The sequence below is a fragment of the Aristolochia californica genome, unplaced genomic scaffold (assembly GCF_029961685.1).
Source record: "Aristolochia californica isolate CCGP_79_NKW_82.1479 unplaced genomic scaffold, dmAriCali1.0.hap1 SCAF_8, whole genome shotgun sequence".
Taxonomy (NCBI): Eukaryota; Viridiplantae; Streptophyta; class Magnoliopsida; order Piperales; family Aristolochiaceae; genus Aristolochia; species Aristolochia californica.
Window position 1 is genome coordinate 4,056,913 of NW_027182279.1, and position 21,290 is coordinate 4,078,202.

General features: G+C 35.3%; 2 protein-coding genes across 3 annotated transcripts in view; both read right to left on the reverse strand.

Annotated features, from left to right (window-relative positions):
- LOC137938123 (uncharacterized) overlaps positions 1–2,424 on the reverse strand; it is a 41,916-nt gene extending 39,492 nt beyond the window's left edge. The window contains 4 exon segments of the mRNA XM_068783105.1: positions 891–976; positions 1,060–1,185; positions 1,380–2,116; positions 2,206–2,424. Coding sequence (XP_068639206.1) covers positions 891–976; positions 1,060–1,185; positions 1,380–2,116; positions 2,206–2,263 — 1,007 coding nt within the window. The 5' untranslated portion in view covers positions 2,264–2,424.
- Positions 2,425–9,588: 7,164 nt separating this feature from the next.
- On the reverse strand, positions 9,589–17,363 carry LOC137939299 (AP-2 complex subunit sigma-like). Of its 2 annotated transcripts, none has more exons than XM_068784571.1 (6): positions 17,255–17,363; positions 17,065–17,163; positions 16,903–16,953; positions 11,250–11,423; positions 11,089–11,148; positions 9,589–9,778 (listed from the first exon to the last, which is right to left on the reverse strand). In XM_068784571.1, the coding sequence occupies exons 1-6, from the start codon at positions 17,255–17,257 to the stop codon at positions 9,737–9,739; spliced, it is 429 nt and encodes a 142-aa protein (XP_068640672.1). In that variant the 5' UTR covers positions 17,258–17,363; the 3' UTR covers positions 9,589–9,736. The 2 variants fall into 2 exon arrangements, with proteins under 2 accessions (XP_068640672.1, XP_068640671.1); XM_068784570.1 differs by lacking the exon at positions 9,589–9,778 and adding an exon at positions 10,121–10,330.
- Between the last annotated feature and the right edge of the window lie 3,927 nt (positions 17,364–21,290).

Sequence of the window (21,290 nt, forward strand, 5' to 3'; positions counted from 1 at the left end):
TATTTTAACACATATCTCTTTGGGGTGTGAAGCTCTTCTTTCAGAAGTTTTCAGGCCCTCTAGTTATTGAAGGCAATCTCTTGGTTTTCTTCAGGGGAACCTCCTCTGGTACAATTCCTTCATATTCTTGATGAGATTGTAGAGTATCCTAGGCATCTTTAAAGTCAATTGGTTTGCACTGTTGAAGTCTGAATCCAATGGCGGATTCTTCAGCGAGATATGGAGCAGATCTTCCAGCTCACTTAGTTTCAATTTCTTTTCCTTTTGATGCTCATTAGTGTTGACTTTTCTTATTTTGTATATTAGCGGTTTTCTCCGCGTTTATTGTACACCCTTTCCTCTGCTATATGAAATTCTCATCTTTTTCAATATTATATATGTATATATGCGTGTATATATATCACAACTTCCAAATTGTTTTCAGTAGAAGTTGATGCATTTTCCATGCATGAATCGAGCCTATCTGGGTATGATTTGCCTTCTCCCGCGACTACATTTTCCACTTCTAGGTGCATGAAGAAAGAAGGTCGGCAGAGAAAGAAAGAAAGCAACATATCACAGTTCATTTCTTTTCAATATCCAATACTTTAACCAGTATAATTAGTGCACATGCACAGGGAAAGTAAAGCACCTAGTGCAAGAAATAGTTAACATGAACTCTAGGAATGACATCCTACCACCATATTTCAAACATTCAGATTGAAAGTGAAAGTTCCCATTTAGAGTGGAGTTCACTTCCTTTCAAATTTGGTATCTATGGTGCAGCTATCCACCTCAATTTCGTCATTCAATACAAGCTTCACTAAAAGAAAGTGAGTTGAATTCCCACATTCACAATGTTCTTGGGTGTTGAATAAGGGAACACCTAATAAATTAATAATCTCCGGTACCTCTCCTCCAACGGTGTGTCTATTAATGGAAATAAACCCCGCTTGAAATCTGTTCCAATAACATGCTTCAATGCTATCAACAATTCCTGCAGCCATAAAAACAACATTCTAGCAAAAAACACAATATATATATACATACTAATAATCTTGAATAAGTTGAACTTCTCACCTTGCGAATGGACACGGAATCGGGGCAAGTAACCAGCAAGTTGACAATGCTTTTACATATGCTTACTTCATGGGGACGTATATGGTCAGCAAAACTTTTTAGAAGATAAGTTAAAAACGAAACGGTCTGCGGAAGATGCAAAAGAATTGAAGGAAGAAAATGGTGTCAGAGAGGGAGCAATACACGAAAATACTGTTAATAGAAAAAGACCAAGATTAGACTGCACTTCCAAGCACGCTGTGACTTTATACTACTTGTTGTTTCAGTGTCGGTACCAAACCTATTTGGATTGAAGTTTTCAATCGTCATTACATACATACCTTAACCTGAGCACCCTTCAACTCGATGAAGTGATTTTTGGCGTGAGGAGGGACTTTTTCAGGCCCAGGCACCGAGATTGCTGCCACCATAAGCGGCAATAGTTGAGAAATATTAGTCTGTACAAGGCGACTGTACAATTGAAACAAAAACATCACCACCAATGGACTCTCTGTCACTATCTTAAACGACCGTGTACTAGGATTAAGCTGCGCACAACTCCCGCTGCAAGCCCCCGCCATCCCTGGGCCAGGTCCCAGACCCGAACTGTCCAGCGGCTTGATATCCTCCCCTTCACCCCCAGCTCCACCAGATGCATCATCGAAAAAGTAAGCGACAGTCGCTCTAAAATTTTGATATACCTTGCAGACGAAGTCTAGGAACGGTTGGACCTCGTTCTCAAGACTGGGCCGGAAGTTTCTCAACAGGTCCAAGATTATACGAATGCAAATCAGACCATTTTCTTCGTTATCAATGGTCAGTACTTGCATTGCGACTTTGAGAAGGTCCTGAACAAAGGGGCGAAGAACTTCACTATGAGGAAGACGGTTCAAAATTTCAACAATAACGTTACGCAGCTTGTGCTCTTTGGTGTCCGAGAGCTGCGGAGTCATCATTTGAGTCAAAATCATGAAGAATGCCCGGAAGTAGCATTTCAGGAAATTGAGGTAGTCGGAAGTGTGAGCAATCTCAAGGCTGTCCCTAACTTCCATTGCCAATTGAAGCCTGTCCTGCATGGCTGAAAATACGCAAGGGAATTGTTAGAACATATAAAAAAATTTCAAAAACAGTAAAAAACACAACAATTGCAGAATAATAGAAAATTACACAGCTCGGGAGCGACGAGACGCCGGGCATGCTGCTCGAAGTTCTGAATAGGCCTCATTTTCTTTAGAGACGAGTTAAATCTCTACTGCTTCCTGTGGATTTTTGGGTTTCTCGATAGGAAGAGAAGTAGAGGAGAGAAAGCGGAAAGCAAATCGAATAGACTACTGTACTCTACCTAGTTATCAGAGAGAAAAGAAGAAGAACACAAAAGCGTTTCGATTCTCCCCTCCCCGCTCTGGCAGGGACGAGTGATCAATTTGCCGCGAGTTTTGAGAATTTAGAGGGCATAGAATCCAACTCTATTATCTACTATTGGACAAAAGTTAGTGAACTCTGAAAGCCATTTACAGTCTACTTTTACGGATGAAAATAACCCAAAACCTGTGTTTATTCTTAACAAAAAATGAGTGAAATTGAAATCACTCCCTTTATTTAACCTAGAAATTAATAATTTGTTTAAGAATTTTATTTTTTGCATTTAATTAAATTATATTTTAAATTTGATTTGAAGTATTTTTATTAATTTAAACAATTACAATTTATTTTAGTTTATTAACAGAATAATTAAATAAAATTATCTTAAACCTATCAAAGAATTTTATATAATAAAATATACTCTTTTTATTTATAAAATATCAAAATTTTAATATTATATTTGATTTCTAATTTAAGAGTAAAAATTTAGATATTACAAAAAGTAACAATTTGATTAAGAATTTGGGTATTACAAAGTAAGTATTTGTTTGATCATTTTATTTTTATATATTGAATTAAATAAATAATTACTTTAATAAATTATTAATTAATTTCAAACAAGTTTAAATTATTTTAAAAATTATGTATTAATTTAAAAAACTTTAAAATTATTTTTTAGTCAAATAAAACTATCTAAAATAAAATTAAATCTATTGAAGTAATTTTATATAATAAAATACCCACCCTTCTTTCTTTATATAATTTTTTTCTTAATATTATATTTAATGACTATTTTAAGAGTGAGAATTTGGATATTGTAAAGTAAAAATTTGATTAACAATTGGATATTATAAAATTAAGGATTTGTTTAATCATTTTATTTTTATATATTTTGTCGAATAAATAATCTTAATTTATTTAATATTATGTATTAATTTAAAAGAAGTTAAAATATATTTTATTTTAGTTAAATAAATATATATATATATTATAAAAGTAATTTTATCATAAAATAGCCTCTTTTTTATTTACATAAATTTATAATTTTAATATTATATCTAATTATTATTTTAAGAGTGTGAATTTAGATATTAAAAAGTAACAATTTGATTAAGCATTTGGATATTATAAAATTATAATTTGTTTTAAGTATTCTTTATATATTTAATTAAATAAGTAAAGTTGATTTAATTTTTTAATTAATTAAAACAAATTAAAATCTATCTTAACTTAATAATAAAAAATATCTTATAAAAGTTAAATCTATTAGATTATTTTATTAATAAATTTATTGTGCACTTTCCACTATACTTTTAACTATACACTAACACAAAAACTCACTTTCTACTATACTTTCAATTGCGCACACTAACACAAAAAAAATAATTTACTTTCACTAGGTCATCACCTCTTATGTTAAGGGGTGGCTTCGAACCGAGCCGGCTTGGTTCGGCTCGGTTCGATTCGTCATCTATCGAGCTTGAGCACCGAAATCGGCTCGTTTACCTTAACGAGCCGAGCTCGACCGATTTTCCTCCCCCCTCGTCACCGCCGACAATTCCCCCCCCCCCCCCCTCGTCACCGCCGACCCCTCCCATCGATTGTTGTCGCCGCCTCTACCGTCGTCGCAGCTGTTCGCCAGCCGTCTCTACCGCCGTCACAACTACTCGTTGGCCGCCTCTGTGGGCGTCCGTTTGATTTATTCCTTTCCTCGTCGTCGCCTCTGTTTCCATTGCCGCCGCTTCCGTCTCTGACGCCTCCGTCGTGGCCGTCATCCCCGACGATAGGTCCTCCCCGACGCCATAACCCCCTTCCCTCCCCATCGTCTCGGCGAAAAACATTAACAGGGGAGAAATAATCTCCCCCCTCCCATGCGAGAAGATGATCTCGCACGTGCGAGATCATAAAATAAAATAAAAACTTTTTCCTCTGAAAAAATTAAAAATAAAATTTATAGAAATAATTTTCTATAAAATATTAATGTCTCATGTTTTTTTAAACATTTTTCTAATTGAAATTTTTTATTAAAAATCATATAATTTTCTAAGTAAGATTTTTCGTACCAAGATGGGGTAGAAAACTTAATAGAAAATTTTTGAATAAGTATTTAACAGTTGATGCTGTAATACTTTTGGCATGAAGCAATTTTCATTGCAATTTTGTGGTTGATATTTGATTTAATTAAAAATTTATCGATAAGTATAATAATATATTAGATTGATTATTAATTTTTTATTTATTTCCCTAGAAGAGACAATAAAAGGTCCATTTAACTTTCCTAAGAAAATTTTAAAATATTTCCTGTAATTTTCTAATAAGTCACTAATAGTAATAAGATTTTATTTAAAGGTTTTTTTTGGAATATGTATCATAGGAAAAATATTTTTAGTTTTTCTTAGAATATAATTTTTTATCTAGGGGCACTAAGGAGGCCATAATAAATTATGCCCAGATTCAAAAATTACAAAACAAGCTAGACAACAATTGGAGTAAAAAATATTAATATTGGTGCATTTTAATCCATTATTGAAATTCAATCCTGAACCTCCCATATCATTATATATTTTTAAAATGTATGCATAATTTTATATATAATTTATTCAAAGCCACCCCTACATGTGAGATCATAAACAAGGAAAAAAAACTCTTTGTCCCTTCCTCATGGCTCTTAAATAAATTGAAAAGATATTTTAGTAGAAATATGTTTCTAGAGACTATTACTGGTTTTTTCAATAAATGTTGAAAAGACATTTTTAATAGAAATATAGGTACCATTAGTGCCTCATTTTTTTTTAAAATATTTTTTAAATATAAATTCTTTTAAAAAAATCATATAATTTTCTAAGTAAGATTTTCTTGCCAAGATGGGTTAGAAAACCATATAGAAAATTTTTGAATAAGTATTTGACAGTTGATGATATAATACTTTGAGCATGAGGTAATTTTCATAGCAATTTTGTGTTTGACATTTGATGTGATTAAAAATTTATCGATAAGTATAATAATATATTAGATTAATTATTAATTTTTATTTATTTTCTTAGAAAAGGCAATAAGAGGTCCATTTAACTTTCCTAAGAAAAATTTAAAATATTTCTTGTAATTTTCTAGTAAGTCTGTAATAGTAATAGGATTTTATTTAAAGGATTTATAGTTTTTATTTGGGTGATTGTAAATTGATAGTGATATTTTATTTAATTTTGTTGTGTTTGATTATTGTTTGGAGTTTATTTATAATGTTATGCAGTGTATGGCATGTTTAGATTATTTTATGGAGTGTATAAACAATTTCATGAAGTGTTTATGGAATGTAAAGACAATTTTATGGAGTGTTTATGCAGGTATTATGTATATTGATTATGCCCAATTTTAAGTAGAGGTCATGCCGAATTTTATACAAGTATTATATATATAGATTATGCTCAATTTTAAGTAGAGGTTATGCCCAATGTTATACACATATTATATATATAAGTTATGCCCAATTTTATGTAGAGGTCATGCCCAATTTTATGTAAAATGTATGCATAATTTTATATACATTTTATTTGATATATATTTTTTGAAAAGTTTTAAATGTATGTTGAGACTCGAGCTCTGCTCGAAGCTCAGCTCGAACTCGTTGGGCTCGAGCTCGATAACAATTTTAGGCTCGAGACAAGGCTCGGCTCGAAGCTCGAAGCTCGACTCAAAATATTTAAATCAAGCTCGACTCGAACATAAGCAGGTTCGGGCTCGGCTCGGCTCGATGCCACCCCTACTTATGTATATATTTATGTGCAGTTGTTTGATTATTAGAGATATGATTGGAAGGTTGTTGCTATAAGATCTCTTTATTTTGTCATCGTTATGAAATTGCTACCAACAGAAGGGAAGTAGAATGAGATTTTGGAGCCTAAAGGGGAAAATATATCTCTAACCCTTTTGCCAGACTATTGTTTGCTCCTCTTTCCCTAATGATAAGTATGTTTCTCTCTTCTTTTCCTTTTTTATTCTCCTTCTCCTTTTTTTCATCCATTCCATTCCTTTGCTTCTTCATCTTTCCCTTTAAAGTTGCTTCTCCCTACTCATGTTATAGGAAGCCTATAAAATGTGATATTTGAGTGAGGTTGCTAGTCGGTTGATCTTGTGACTATACTTAATATTCGCTCCCCACTCTTATTCCTCCCAACCATGCACTTGTTTGCACCTCTTATTTCTCTCTGATTCTACATCCTTGGACGATATTTATAAGTGATGCTACTCCTTCACCGTAAGTCATCCAAATAATGATCTTCTTTGCTACTAAGTCCTTTATTAACATCTTTTTGTTACTTCTCTCCTCTAGTCTCATCCATTTTTATTCTCAAGCTTAGATTTGAGGAATTTCTTCCATTTTTGATATTTTCTTTGTTAAGTTGTGGAACCTAATTAACGCCTTATGTTGAGTTGGTATGCGGATCGACCTTCATGATAAGGTCGTCGTGGGGGTTGGAAGGGGGGCTGAACCCCTGCCAAGTTCACGATATATTGATTAATGTTTCATTAAGGATAGTTTTGGGATTTCACACTTGTATTACAGTTGCCCTTATTTTCTTTTTATATTTGGGGGCTATGTTGTTAGGGTTTCATTATCACCCGAAGGAGGATCATTAGTTGCGATTGAGAGAGGTTAGAGAAAAACACGAGTATATGCGATTTCTCTTGTAAACTATTTCATCTTCATAGTGAATTACTGCAATAGTGGAAGACAAGATGTACTCTCACTTTGAGGCGAACCTGAATAAATTGTGTTATTTTTCGTACTTATTTTTCTTCTTTTGCGATTATTATTGCTCTTGTTAGTTTTGAATTAGGACGTTAAATTCTTAACACTCTCTTCTTTATTGGCTTTTTTTTCTCTCGGTTGGTAATTGAAAACTTCAACTGGTTTGATATTTTTTAGTATTTTCCTATGCATGAAAAAAAAAGTTTTTTTCCCAACATTTAAAGTGATTTTTGCCAGGTATAATTGGCACTTTTTGAATTGTAAGGTATAACATCATTTTTTTCCCAAAAAATATTTTGTTGTTTAATTGCTAGTTGCTACTATTACCAATGTTTACTTGTTTGTACAAAATTGTGTTGGCCTCTTTCTCTTCCCCACCTCGACATTCATTTTACTTCTTGTACATTTTTGTGTATCTCCAACTTGCTTTTTGATGATATAGAAGTTAAACAAATTGATAAACCTCAATTTTCATCTATTGTCAACTCCAATTGAATTTGAGTTTAAGTTTATTCATTAATAATTGTTTAATGTTTCGTCCAAACTTAATAGTATTTAAAAGAAGAAGTTAGCTTCTTTGGGTGGATTATCACCTTAACAAGTTTAGATGCAAGCAAAGTACACTATGGAGTAGAATGGCGGATTTTGATAATGACTATTAATATTTTGTTAAATTTTTGTATATATATCTTGTCGCGAAAAATCCTCATTTTACTCTTCCAATCAACACATAAGCATTTCATATGTGTTTTTTATATAGATTTATATCATATGGAAATTTCCCCTCTAGATAGGTTGGAATTGACTGGCTTTGCTTCTTCTTGGTGTTGTCTAACTTGAGATTTTGATTTTAATTCCCAACAAAGTCTTGTCTATAAGTTGTATAATAGATATTTGCTTCAATTTTATATCATTGGACTTTTATTTGATTTTTGTATCAATCTTTTTTGAATATTGCATATGTGTGGGTGAGTTTGGTGCTCATTGTGGCGTGTATACATCTTTTTTTTTTTTTTTGAATGCTACATAGAGGTGGCACAAAGCTACATTAATAAGCATGAAAAAAATTGATAATCTTTAGTGAGTAAAAGAAATCAAGATGTTCTTGAACAATATCGTTATTTTATAAACAAAACTATTGAAATGAATCGATCAATATTATAGGCCTGAGGATGGAAAATCTAGTAGCTAATTCGATTTAGCTATAGGCAATCCGTCACTACAAAGTGCGACAAACATGAAATATCAACTTATTGTTAATGATCTAGCATCTACATAACATAACTTTGTTGGGAATCAATCCCAAAATCTCCAATTACCTCATGTCTTACCACTAGGCCATAGTCTTTATTGTTCAATAAGATCTTTAAAGCGTAGAGATTTATACCTTGACCATCTAAGATGGTCTTTCTTGTGACCCAATTACAACTTATATGCATTAAGCTAATCTAATATTTGCACAAAATCATATGAAACTAATTTCAGTTTTGTTAGTGTCTAAGTGAAAAGTCAAAACAACCGATAATGCTTACTCACTAACTAGCTATTGTGTCCATTTAGTCACAAGTCATCTAATAGTTTGATTAAAAAATATTAAAATGCACAAATGTTAAAATCCTTTGACAAAACTTGCACAAAACAGCTTGCTTTTACCCTCTATATTAGAGAATTGGATAATCTTTCAGTTATAGATCCAAAACTTAATGAAAGCACAAAAAACAAAGAGATGAGTGAGAAAAAATATCCTTTTTCATGCATATGTTGTGGAGTTAAAACATAACTTGTTTAGCATAAGGTATATTGTTTTATTTGCAAAGAACAAATGTATAGTGAAAATTGAAAATAATGAAACCTTGTTAGAAGGAATTAGAGACAAATGTGTATATTATAAATAATTTTTAATTATCTCTTACTAGTGTTTTTTTTTATGTTTGGGTGATTTAGATGAATCTTGGTAGTGACACAAAAGACTAGGACTTATAGGAACAAATTTATTGAACAAATAAACAAGAAAAGGTCAAGAGGACTACCCAAAAAAAATTATAAGAGAGGAGCCTTGTGACACTTGCCAACTAAGGAAGCAACACAAAAAAAATCTTTAAAATCCAAGAATGTATTCTCCACCTCAAGACCACTACAACTAATCTATATTGACATAGTTGGACCAACCTAAATCTCAAGTCTGAATGGCAACTAATCCATATAGACTTAGTTGGACCTACCCGAATCTCAAGTCTAAATGACAACTAAACCATACAAATCTCAAGTCAAAATAAAAATAGCCATGCCTTGGTAGTAGTGGATGATTATTCTAGATCCACTTTAGACTTCCTAGTCAATAAAGATAATACCTTTTTAGCCATTAAAAATCTTTTGGTGACCATAGAGGACAAAAATCTCTTTGAGAATTATTGCTCTCAAAATGGTATTGATCAGTAGGCCAGTCTATCTCTTTGAATAGAAAATTAAATACCACACAAAAAAATAGTTTTCTTTTCTTACAAAAGAAAAAGGAAAAGCTGATTGGGAATAGAATGACAATCAGGTAAGAATAAGCACCAAATTGCATTACTAACAAGTATACAACACTCACTCTTGCTTCTCCAACTCCCCCATTCTCTCTATGATTGCCTGTCATACATAACGACACAGTAAGTCAAAAGCTTTTGCAAGTATCTTAAAAAGATCAATTTTAGTTATGTGGAACACAGTTTCATTGTGAATCATAATAATAATCATCAGCATTGCAGCAGCCTCGTTCCTGTCATGCTGGATCATTTACATGAATTGCTACTTCAGTCTGCTTGCATCATTTGCTCACTCCAGCTAAGACATTGATCAAACTTATGCCTTATGTTTTGAAAAAATTTAACACCTGCGGCCACCTGAAGCTGTACTCTACCCAGACTTCAGGCCGTTAGTAAAAAAAACCCTTCACAGGGCATGGCACTTGACAGCTTATAAGAGCCTCGTTCGTTTATTGGAAAAGCTTATTACTTTGGGTTATCACAACATTATAGTTATATGATTGTTGTCAACATACATATAAAACAATACTAACCACTAGATCATATCAAGAACATAACTGTATTAATGAATAAATACAAGGTCCAACCCAATCAATTTGAGCCTCGAAGCCTCAAAGCCCAAAGCCTCAAATTGGACTCGTGCGGGTGAGATTGGCTGGCAAACAAGAGTTCAGCTTAGTCAAATCAAACTAGCATGTTCAATCATGCAAGTGCTGCACTTGAAAATACAATTGGTGGGAAGCACTTTGTAAAATTCCATCGGAAAAATTGAAAAATCAATTCTAGAACTGCAACTGAAGCTAATAGTGGATCTAGCAAATGACAGAATACGGACAAAGATTCATGTTGATGACCTCAGCATAATTTAGACAAATAGTCCTGTAAATATGCCTAGAAATGGTCCAAGTCTAAGTGGCCAGATCAGTAAAATGTCAGTTTTGATCAGTAGTTTGACTTTGATGATTTTTCAGGTCCATGTATGAGGATCTGAAAAATAAACAGGCCAGATCTGAACCATGGCCACGAGGTCCAATGGGCCCTTGCACATAACTTATGTTCAGAAAATTCATAGAAAATACAACTGAACAAAATCTGGACATAAGGGGATCTGGCCCAATTCCAGGAGGGGAGACAAGGATGTAATGAGCTGATGATATTTTTATGTATTAATAAGTGAACAAAAAATAACCAAATGATGGGAAGATTTAGAAGCATGTATTTTCCCACCCTATCCCTTCAAATAAACAATTAAGACAACATGATGAGGGACTCCTGCCTCTGAGGCACCTCTTCACAAATTTCAGCACTTCGGAGGAGAAGTATCAACCAAGATTAGCTTGCTCAAAAGGGCATTTCATGCTTTTACAACTTTTCTGAAAGTTTTTTTTTTTTTTAAGCTGAATGAAGAAATACCTTCTTGCTAGTTTCTTGTAACTCTCCAGCAAGAATGAATTCGTCAAGTATCAGATATACCTTCAAAATGGCAAATGCACAAGTTGTTCAGCAAGTACATCGATTATTTTCTAAAATACAAAGTTTTTCCTTCAAAATTTAAAGAGACAAATCAAACTAACCTTGTGGAAATTAAACACCAAGTCTAGCTCACATACATTGCTGAAAAAGTGATCCAATATCTCCACAAACAAATGAATACACTCCAAGTACGCCAACTCATTATCTGTCATGTCCACACAAATTGAGAAAAAGAGCCCCGCATATCGTCTGTAGATAATTTTGTGGGTGCGGAACTAAGAATAATATAGTTCGGTGTTAGTGAGAAACAAATTTGAGGTATCCGTGAATGCATAAGTAAATAAAATATTCAAGAATCTACGTCCAATAGTACTCAGAAAAACAGTTATAAGGTGTTTAATACAAACATAAATATGAATACAACAACCTAGACTTGTGGCTTTTGATCAATAAGCTATAGACTTGGTACAGGACCATACAATAAAGCAGAACAAAAGAAGGCAGGTCTCTTGATTTACCACAAGATTCACTAATGGGTAAAATGGGTTTCTTCCCCTTAGCATCAAGCAAATCAATAAAAATCCTAAGTTCCTCCGGAACTTCTCCCAGATGACATGGTTCACATATCCTTCTACAACTACCAACAAGTGGGGAATTAAAACAGAATCTTCTAAGCACCTCACGCACGATAGAATCACTACTACACAGATGATCTAATGAGAATTTTTTTTGTCTGAGCACAATTTAATAATCCAAAACCATAGGTAGGGTTATCATGTCCCAAATGTAGGATAGAAAATGAAAGCAAAGTGGACGTGGAAATATCAATTTTAACTGAATTAGTGTCAGAGTTAGGCAGCAGAGTGAATTACCGATTTACATAATGCCATGTTTCAGCTGCAAAATTGATCTCACAAAGGCAGCAGGACAACGCTCTAAGATGATATACATGATCTTCTATCCAATCTGTATAGCATTTTGAGTGACACAGGAAGCAAACTCTAATCCAAAATTGTCTATCTAAATGAAATTTAGAACCACATCACACTCTAAAATGCTAGTGAAATGTAATTAGGTAGAACAAAAATCTGACATCTCTTCAAAGCTTAAAAGCTTCAAACCATCTCATTCTTCAGCTGCAGGAAACCAAGACAGGAGTACCAAACATGGCAACTATCACCTCTGTCCAAAAGAAGCAGCAATCACCATGTAAGTATGCTTCAAGATTGACCGTGTATAAAGTTGATCTAAAATAATCTAAAGAATTTATATTCAGATAGACCTACACTATGAATAAAATTAAGCTCTGTTTCCATAAGAATTTTGATATGCTATTCTGAACTTAACATCAACGTTCAGAAACACTTTGACAATGATCTAAAGCACTTATCCTTTATGAAAAAGTGGAAGGACAGGTAGTCATTACTTGGCTCTCCATGGGATGCTCATGAACATGGAGCTATTGCACAAGAAGAAACTGGAAATATTGATAAAGATGTAAGAATAAGAGAAAATAAGAGAAAGGAGAGGAAAAATGAAGGGAGAAGCAGCCACTTAAATTCGTCACTTAAGTGATCTTGGGTAAAAGGACAGAAATGCCCTTAAGTACAAGAATCCCTATAACTTTCTCTATACACATCAGCTTCTAATGAAATTTGAAATATAAGCATATGGAAAGTAAACTATCATGCTGGAAACGTATGAAACCTATCTGGCATGGTCAAATAACCAAAAATACCCGTGTCTGTAATTTAACATATATAACCGCCTACAATGGAAGCAAGTATCCAAAATGCAGGTCCCTAACCAAGTGATCAACCAATTGCATTCCATCTCCAGCATTGAAAAGAACCTTATATTATAGAAGAAAAGAGTCTCAAAACCATATAGATCACCTCCCAGAATGCATTCTTGCTTGCCTATGACCATGGCCTCTGCAGCACCAATTTCCAAGGGAATCCAGGCACCTCCAGGATTCTCATCATTGATCAACTGGGCAGAAGGGGAAAAGCATCAGGAATCAAATTTGTAAGCTCAGCAATAGAGAGGTTTGGGGTGCTTCTCAGCAATTGAGAACCAATACCAACAACTACCTCCTTATCTATAGCCCATGAAGTTATCAGGCTTGGGTGCTTCACCACACAAGTTTGGTTTTCAGTTTTGACTTTCCCTTTTCATTCAGTAAGCTCCAAGAGAAACCAAACTAAATTCCCTAGGGTAAGCGAGATCGAGTTCTCTGGCTTCTATCATTGATTGCAATCTCCTTTTTCTTTTTTTGATACAGATATCTATATATTAACAAAAGAGGAGGGAGCAGATCCCTGATAACAAGCAATTGTAGGGTAGCTCCTTGCTTGGAAAATACATCTACTGACGAATTTGCGGATCCCGGAATGTAAGACCAAATACAAGGTAAAATTGAGGTAATGTCTAAAATCTCCTTTAACATATCCCAATGTCGCCACGGGGGAGGGGATGCACACTCACACCATCCAATGACCACCTTTGAGTCCCCTTCAATATGAAGTGGACCGCTACACTTGTCTCTAAAAACACGGAGTTCAGAGAGGAGGCCATGAAGCTTAGCTGACGTAGAATCGGATATGCCTAAAGGGCCGGCATATGAGAAAAGCTGATTACCGGAATGATTTGAAATAACCCCTTCGAAACCAGAGATCCCGGGATTACCAAGAGAAGAGTCATCAAAGTTCAACTTAAGGTAACCGGGTTTAGGAGGGATCCATTCCTGCAAAATCGGGACCTATGTCCCCGAGTGTATCGTTGCCAAATTTCTCCAGTTTTCACAGATAGGGGTACCCACAAATGAGGAGAAAGACTTCTTAGTCATAAGCCAAGTAGAAATATGTCCTACCGCTCGGTCCGCGACCCGATCTGAAGATTCACTTTTTGCATCAAATCGTCTTTGATTGTGTTAATTTCAAAGCCCCCACAGAATGAAACTAACACAAATAGAGAGCATCACTTTTTCGAGGCCAGGCAGGGAAGTACCAATGAGCGATTTACTGAAAGAGATTAGATCAGCAGCCATGCAGAATTGTAGCCCCAACACACTAAGAATGAAAATCCACACTTTCCATGAGAATATGCCTTGTAGTAGAATGTGGATTGTGGTTTCAACTTCACAGGTGCAAAAAGGGCACAGGGGATCAATTGAAGGGTGACCTCTTCTTCTAAGCACATCTGCCGAGAGAATTTTGCTTTGACAAGCACTCCACATGAAGAATTGATTGCAATCTCCTGGTGTACCTAGCTAAAAAAGAAAACACTAAATGCTTGAAGAGAAAACACTTGTTAGGAGGAATCATTGAGAGAGCATTCCATCATGTCTTGTTCTAGTAGATTCCTTAAGGTTAACCATTTGCATAGCTTTATTATTGAAGATAATTGGGGGCTGATGGCCTCCTTCTTGGACTCCAGGACTGAGACTCCTCTTGCATAATTACCTCCCTTAAGTAATTCTCAAGCTGAATATCAATGGATTCTAGAGCTAACCCCTTGTTGTGTAAGGTGATTCAATAGTCATCATCATTTGGACAATGCAACTCCCCTTGGCACATCCTCCAGACTCATGACAACATCAAGGGTTTACGGAACCTCTAGTTAACTCCTGGAAGCATAATCCCTAGAGCACTACTTAACTTGCTAAATCCATGGCTTGGATAGAAGATTCCTGTCAAGAACTTGTAGGATATTATCTTCTGATAGATTAGTTGTCCTACTTATTTACATCATTTTACTTCTCTTCTTGAAAATTTTTTCCTCAAATGTACCAAGATCACATTAGAAAAAAAATTGCTTTGGATACTAATCATATATGCAAATCATTAAACTTCTTTTTTTTTCACTTTTTTTTATTGAGCTCCTTTTCTACCTCAAATAAGAAGCCCCCTGGTTTTGGATGAAAGGGGGAGACTCGAGTGTGCAAACTAAACAAGTCCCTATACGGCTTGAAACAAGCTTCTAGACAGTGGTTTTTGAAGTTTTCCACGGCCCTCAAGACTGCTGGGTTTCATCAGTCAAAGGCAGATTATTCTTTATTCGTCCAATCCCACAAAGGCAGTTTTACAACAATACTTGTGTATGTTGACGACGTGATTTTGGCAGGTAACTATCTGCAACATATTGAAGATGTGAAATGTTTATTATCCAAGCAGTTCAAACTTAAATATCTTGGTCAGTTCAAATACTTTTTGGGCATAGAAGTAGCAAGGTCTTCAAAAGGGATTTCCCTCTCCCAAAGGAAATATGCCTTGGAGATATTAGAAGATGCTGGATTTCTCGGAGCAAAACCTACAAGGTTCCCAATGGAGCAAAACTTGGCTTTTACACAATCCGATGGTGAACTCCTAAATGATCCTTCATCATACAAGCGTCTTGTGGGAAGACTGATCTACTTGACCATCACTAGACCAGATATGGTCTACGCCGTCCATGTTCTAAGCCAATTTATGGAAAAACCACGTACACCACACCTTGAGGCAGCACATAGTTCTTCGATGCCTGAAACAAACTCCAGGACAGAGTATTCTATTATCCTCTACAAGTACACTCCAATTAAATGCATTTTGTGATGCAGATTAGACTCGTTGCAGGTACACAAGAAAGTCAGTAACAGGGTATTATATATTTCTTGGACAATCACCCATTTCATGGAAAACAAAGAAGCAAACAACGGTGGCTCGATCAACTGCCGAGGCAGAGTATCGTTCCATGGCTACTACATGTTGCAAAATTGCCAGGTTGAAGAACGTTTTGAAAGACTTGAAAATTGTACATACTCAGCCAGCCATGTTGTATTGTGACAACCAAGCTGCTCTACACATCGCCTCAAATCCGGTCTTTCATGAGCGAACAAAGCACATCAAAATTGATTGTCACTTAGTTCATGAAAAGATTTAAGCAGGGATGATTAAGACAGCCCACATACGAACCAACAACCAAACTGCAGACTTATTTACTAAGGCGTTGAGTTCGTCCCAATTTGAGGCATTACTCGGCAAGTTGGGTATCATTAACATATACTCCAACTTGAAGGGGGAGTGTTGAAGATCCGAACATAACGGGTCTTACGATCCGAGAATAACTGGTCATATGATCCGAAAATAACGGATCTGTATTTTTTATTTTCAAATGGGATTCGTTCCTTATATGTAAATGCAATCTGAATGTATTTCTTAGTCGAAAATAAAGAAATTTACAAAAAATGAACTTATATGAAGAAAAAAAAATGGCTAGTTATTTTGGGATAGTGACTTCGACCCAATTTAACACTCTTCAAAGATTAACAAACCCATAACAGCCGCACAAACACATTTTCTAACTTTATGGTACTAGATTGCAGTTAGACTGCCTAATCATTTTCATGTTACGACACATAAACCTTTTGTTGATGAACATTAAACCACCATGATTCCATTGAGTGAGGTATCGCTTCACTTTTCATTGCAAATTTCAACTCCTGTCCTTAAAATAGTAAATTTTAGCACCTACAGTAGTTCCTAAGGTGCTATCTCAGAATAAAAAAAATAGTGCGAACTCCTGAGTGACAATCGCCGATTCATCCTTAAAACTAGCATCCGAGAACGTCAAGAGTCTTAAATTTCGCTGAATGTTTTCACTCCTCTGACGAATTTGCAATTCCATTTCACTTTTACCATATCACAAGAACCTTTCACAAATGCGCAAACTAAATATATTATCTATCTCCCACGAAAAATGCAAACATAGACCAACCTCGACGAAGTTCGTGAATTTGGGATCTCTGTTGACGACCAACCGATGAACCTGCGTCATGAAAAACCCTAAGAATAACAGCATTACCCAAACATAGCGAACCCGCCAGAAGCGAAAATGGAGAAATCAACAGGCAATGAAAAAAGAGTGAAAAAAACAGACCTCGTATTCAACCTTATGCTTCTCGGATTCTTCAAATGGAACATAATATTTTGCAAGACGCGTCTTTCCTTGCCGGTTCTGGAGCAATATAAATCGGATCTGCCATCCCAAACACGAAAGCCTAAATGAGAAATTTCACTAGCCAGGAATTTGGATTAAAACCAGAAACTATCCGGTTTGAGACGGCTACCATGTCGACAGATCGGAAAACAGGCGCCTCCGGTCTGGCAAGAAGGAAGGAAAACTATAGGGACCGCGGAAGGAATTCCGGATTAAAAAGTGTTATGTTTCTCCCACAGCGCTTCGACTTTGAAAAGAACAGTATTAGCAGGAAGGAGGGTCGTTGGTCGTATTTAACTCATGGCTCGAAACTCGTAAAAGGAAAAGAAATGCGGATCTTCTTGCCGGACTCCGGATCCGACCGTTGTTATTGTCACCAATATATTTGATAAATATATATGTTTATGATTTTAATTTTTATTTATGGATATATTTATTTATTCATGGCTATTTGGGTAAAAGAACCCTAGAATTAGATTTGAAATGAAATTCATATTTCATATGTCTTGAACGAAATCAAACTATTACATTCCCACACCAAAAAGAACAGCAACAAATTGTACATCTTTCAGCGTCTACTTTGTGTTCTTCCCACAACTACCTGTATACCAGAAGATGGCCACCTCCTTCTCTTGATTCTCATCTGTTCAAAACCAATATACTCTCTATAATAGTCTAAAGGATATAATCTAACTGAACGAAAATGGCAAGCAACAATGCAACTCTTATACTGCCACTTGGAGATACCTTTTGTATTGGGGTTTGTATGTGTATTATTAGATGTTGAACTGAACCACATTAGATGATGAATTGAACCATGTCTTCACAATTGATTAAGAGTGGTATTTATATAATTTAGAATAGAAAATATAAGAATTACATGAAAAGATAATTACAACTTGGGAAAAATCCAATGGGATCTTATCAGATAACTGAAGGGATTGTGCTTATTCCTTATCATGCACCCTCAAGATAAGCTACTGTTTAGACAGACCAATCTTGTCTTGTAGCAATTGAAATTGTAAACTTGGCATTGGCTATGTAATGAGATTTATTTTGACGGTTCTTGGAAGCAAAAGGACTGGAAGAGCGGCACTAGTAGCAGCTAGGGTGGACAGAATGGGAGAGAGTGCTTTGTTTTGTGAAAGAGATGGTGAAAAGCAACGACACTGATAGTGGCTAGGGTAGACGAAATCGGAGAGAGTGCATCGTTTGGTGAAGATAAGTGGATGGGGCAGCAGCACTGGTAGCGGTTGGGGTAGACAAAATGGGAGAGAATGCATTGTTCGATCAAGGGTTGTGGAAGAGCAGCGGCACTGGTAGCGGTTGAGGTAGACGAAATCGAAGAAAACACATCATCTGGTAAAGAGATGTGGAAGAGCAGCGGCATTGGTAGTGGCTAGAGCAGACAGAATCGGAGAGAACTCATTGTCTGGTAAAGAAAGGTGGAAGAGCAATGACACTAGTAGCGGTTGGGGGGAGGGAAAGAAATCGGAGAGAACTCATTGTCTGGTAAAGAAAGGTGGAAGAGCAACGACACTGATAGCGGTTGGGGGGAGGGGACGAAATCGGAGAAAATGCATCATTTGGTGAAGAGAAGTGGATGAGAAGCGACATTGATAGCATTAAACAAGGGATAAGGGATAAACATAATCTATTTAGTTGTCGGATAAGATCACATTGGATTTATCCTATTATATAATTATCTTCTCATGTAAAACTTATATTTTCTATTCTAAAATGTATAAATACCACCCTTAATCAACTGTAAAGGCATGATTCAATTCAACATCTAATATGGTATCAGAGCATATCAATTTTTTGCATATGTCATCCTTCAAGTTTTTTTTTTTGCTTCCTCTGTCTCTTCGCCTGTAACTCACTCTCTACCACACCCTCCCAAACTAAATCACTTGGACGATGCGCTCTCGATTATGTCCGCTTCACCTTCACTCACCATCGCATCCGTAACTCATTCCTTGCATCTACCTTCTTCCATATTTTTTTGAAATCCTTGCCACCCGTCACGACTCAAGTTGAACCACCAACTCTCACCTCTCGAGAAAAAAAAAGTTTCTCAACTGCTACTAGTGCCGCTGCTCTTCCCAACTATTACTAGTGTCACTGCTCTTTCCAGCCGCTACCAGTGCCACTGCTCTTCCCAGTCGTAACCAGTGCCGTTGCTCTTTCTAACTGTTACCAATGTTGTTGCTCCTCCCAGCCACTACCAATGTTGCTGCTCTTCCTAGCCACAACTAGTGCCGTTGCTCTTCCTATCCTTTTGCTTCCAATAACCCTCAAAACAAATCTCCTTAATAGCTAGTGCCAAGTTCACAGTTTCAATTGCTATGAGACAAGATTAACCTTTTTAAACAATGGTCTATCTCGAGGGAGCATGATAATGGATAAACATAATCTCTTCAGTTATCGAATAAGATCTCATTGGATTTATACCATGTTGAATTTATCTTCTCATGTAAAACTTATCTTTTTTATTATAAGTTATATAAATACCATATTTAATCAATTGTAAATGAGTGGTTCTGTTCAATATCTAACACATATAAACCTCCATGTATGGCTAACATTGTCCTTTTTCCAAAGATTAGTCCTTTTGAGTCTTGCTTCATTTTTCTAAGATGCCCACTATGCCTACCCAAGCTAATAAGCTACTGCTCTCCACTATGGTGTCACAGACCTCTACTTCCAACTTCCTGGTGCTCAGAAAGGATGAAGGTACCTGATGCCAATGTCGGAGGTCAAAGCAGATAAACAAGTTGTGATTTCTTCTTGTTGTTACAACTTACTATGTCGGAGCCTAAGCTCAAGCCAAGAATTTTTATCGAGCTTTAGCCTAATACTTTTAACCGAGTTCGAGCCGAGCTCGAGCTTCAATATTGATTTAAAATTTTTCAAAAAATACAAGTATCGAGTTCGTGCTCCAAGAAACATTTAAAACTTTTCAAAAAATACATGTCAAATAAATTGTATATAAAATTATGCATACATTTTACATAAAATTGGGAATGACCTCTACTTATAATTGGGCATAAGGGTGGCATCGAATCTAGCTGAGTCCGAACCTTGTTCACGCTGATCTTGATTTAAATATTTTGAACTCCAGCTCGACCGACCCTAGCCTCGAACCTAAAATTGTAATCGAACTCGAGCTTAATAATTTTAACCAAGTTCGAGCTCGAGCTCTAGCTGGGTTCGAGCTTAACCTACATTTAATACTCTATATAAAATATATGTCAAATAAATTATATATAAAATTATGCATACATTTTAAAAAAAGAATGATAGGGAAGGTTCATGATTTAATTTCAATAATGGATTAGAATGCACTAATATTAATTTTTTTACTTCAAATGTTGTCTAACTTATTTTGTAATTTTTGAATTTGGCCATAAATTTACTATGGCCTCCTTAGTACCCCTAGTTGAAAATTTATACTATAGGAAAAACTAGAAATGTTTTTTCTATGACACATATTTTTAAAAAAACCTTTAAATAAAATCCTATTACTATTAGTGACTTATTAGAAAATTACAAGAAATATTTTAAAATTTTCTTAGGAAAGTTAAATGGACCTCTTATTGCCTCTTATAGGGAAATAAATAAAAATTAAAAATCAATCTAATATATTACTATACTTATTAGTAAATTTTTAATCAAATAAAATATTAAACACAAAATTGCTATGAAAATTGCCTCGTGCTAAAAGTATTACAACATCAACTGTCAAATACTTATTCAAAATTTTTTTTATAGGGTTTTCTAGCCTAGTCCCTAGAAACTTATTTCTACAAAAATGTATTTTAAATTTCTGCAAGAGCCATGAAGAAGGAGAGTTTGAGAAATTTTTTTTTATTTTTTTCACTTTATGAAGTCGCATGTGCGAAATCATCTTCGCGCGAGGGGTTGGGTGGGGGAGAAATTGAGTTTAAGAAAAAGTTTTTTTATTTTTTTCACTTTATGAAGTCGCATGTGCAAAATCATCTTCGCGAGCGGGGTTGGGCGGGGGAGAAATAATTTCTCCCCCCTTAACTTAGGTATTCTGCTATTGGTTTTCCGCTGAGCCAAGGAACGACGCTAAGGGAAAATTTCGTTGGCGGCAGTGACGAAAACAAAGGCGAAGGCAGACAAAGGGGAAGAAATCAAGC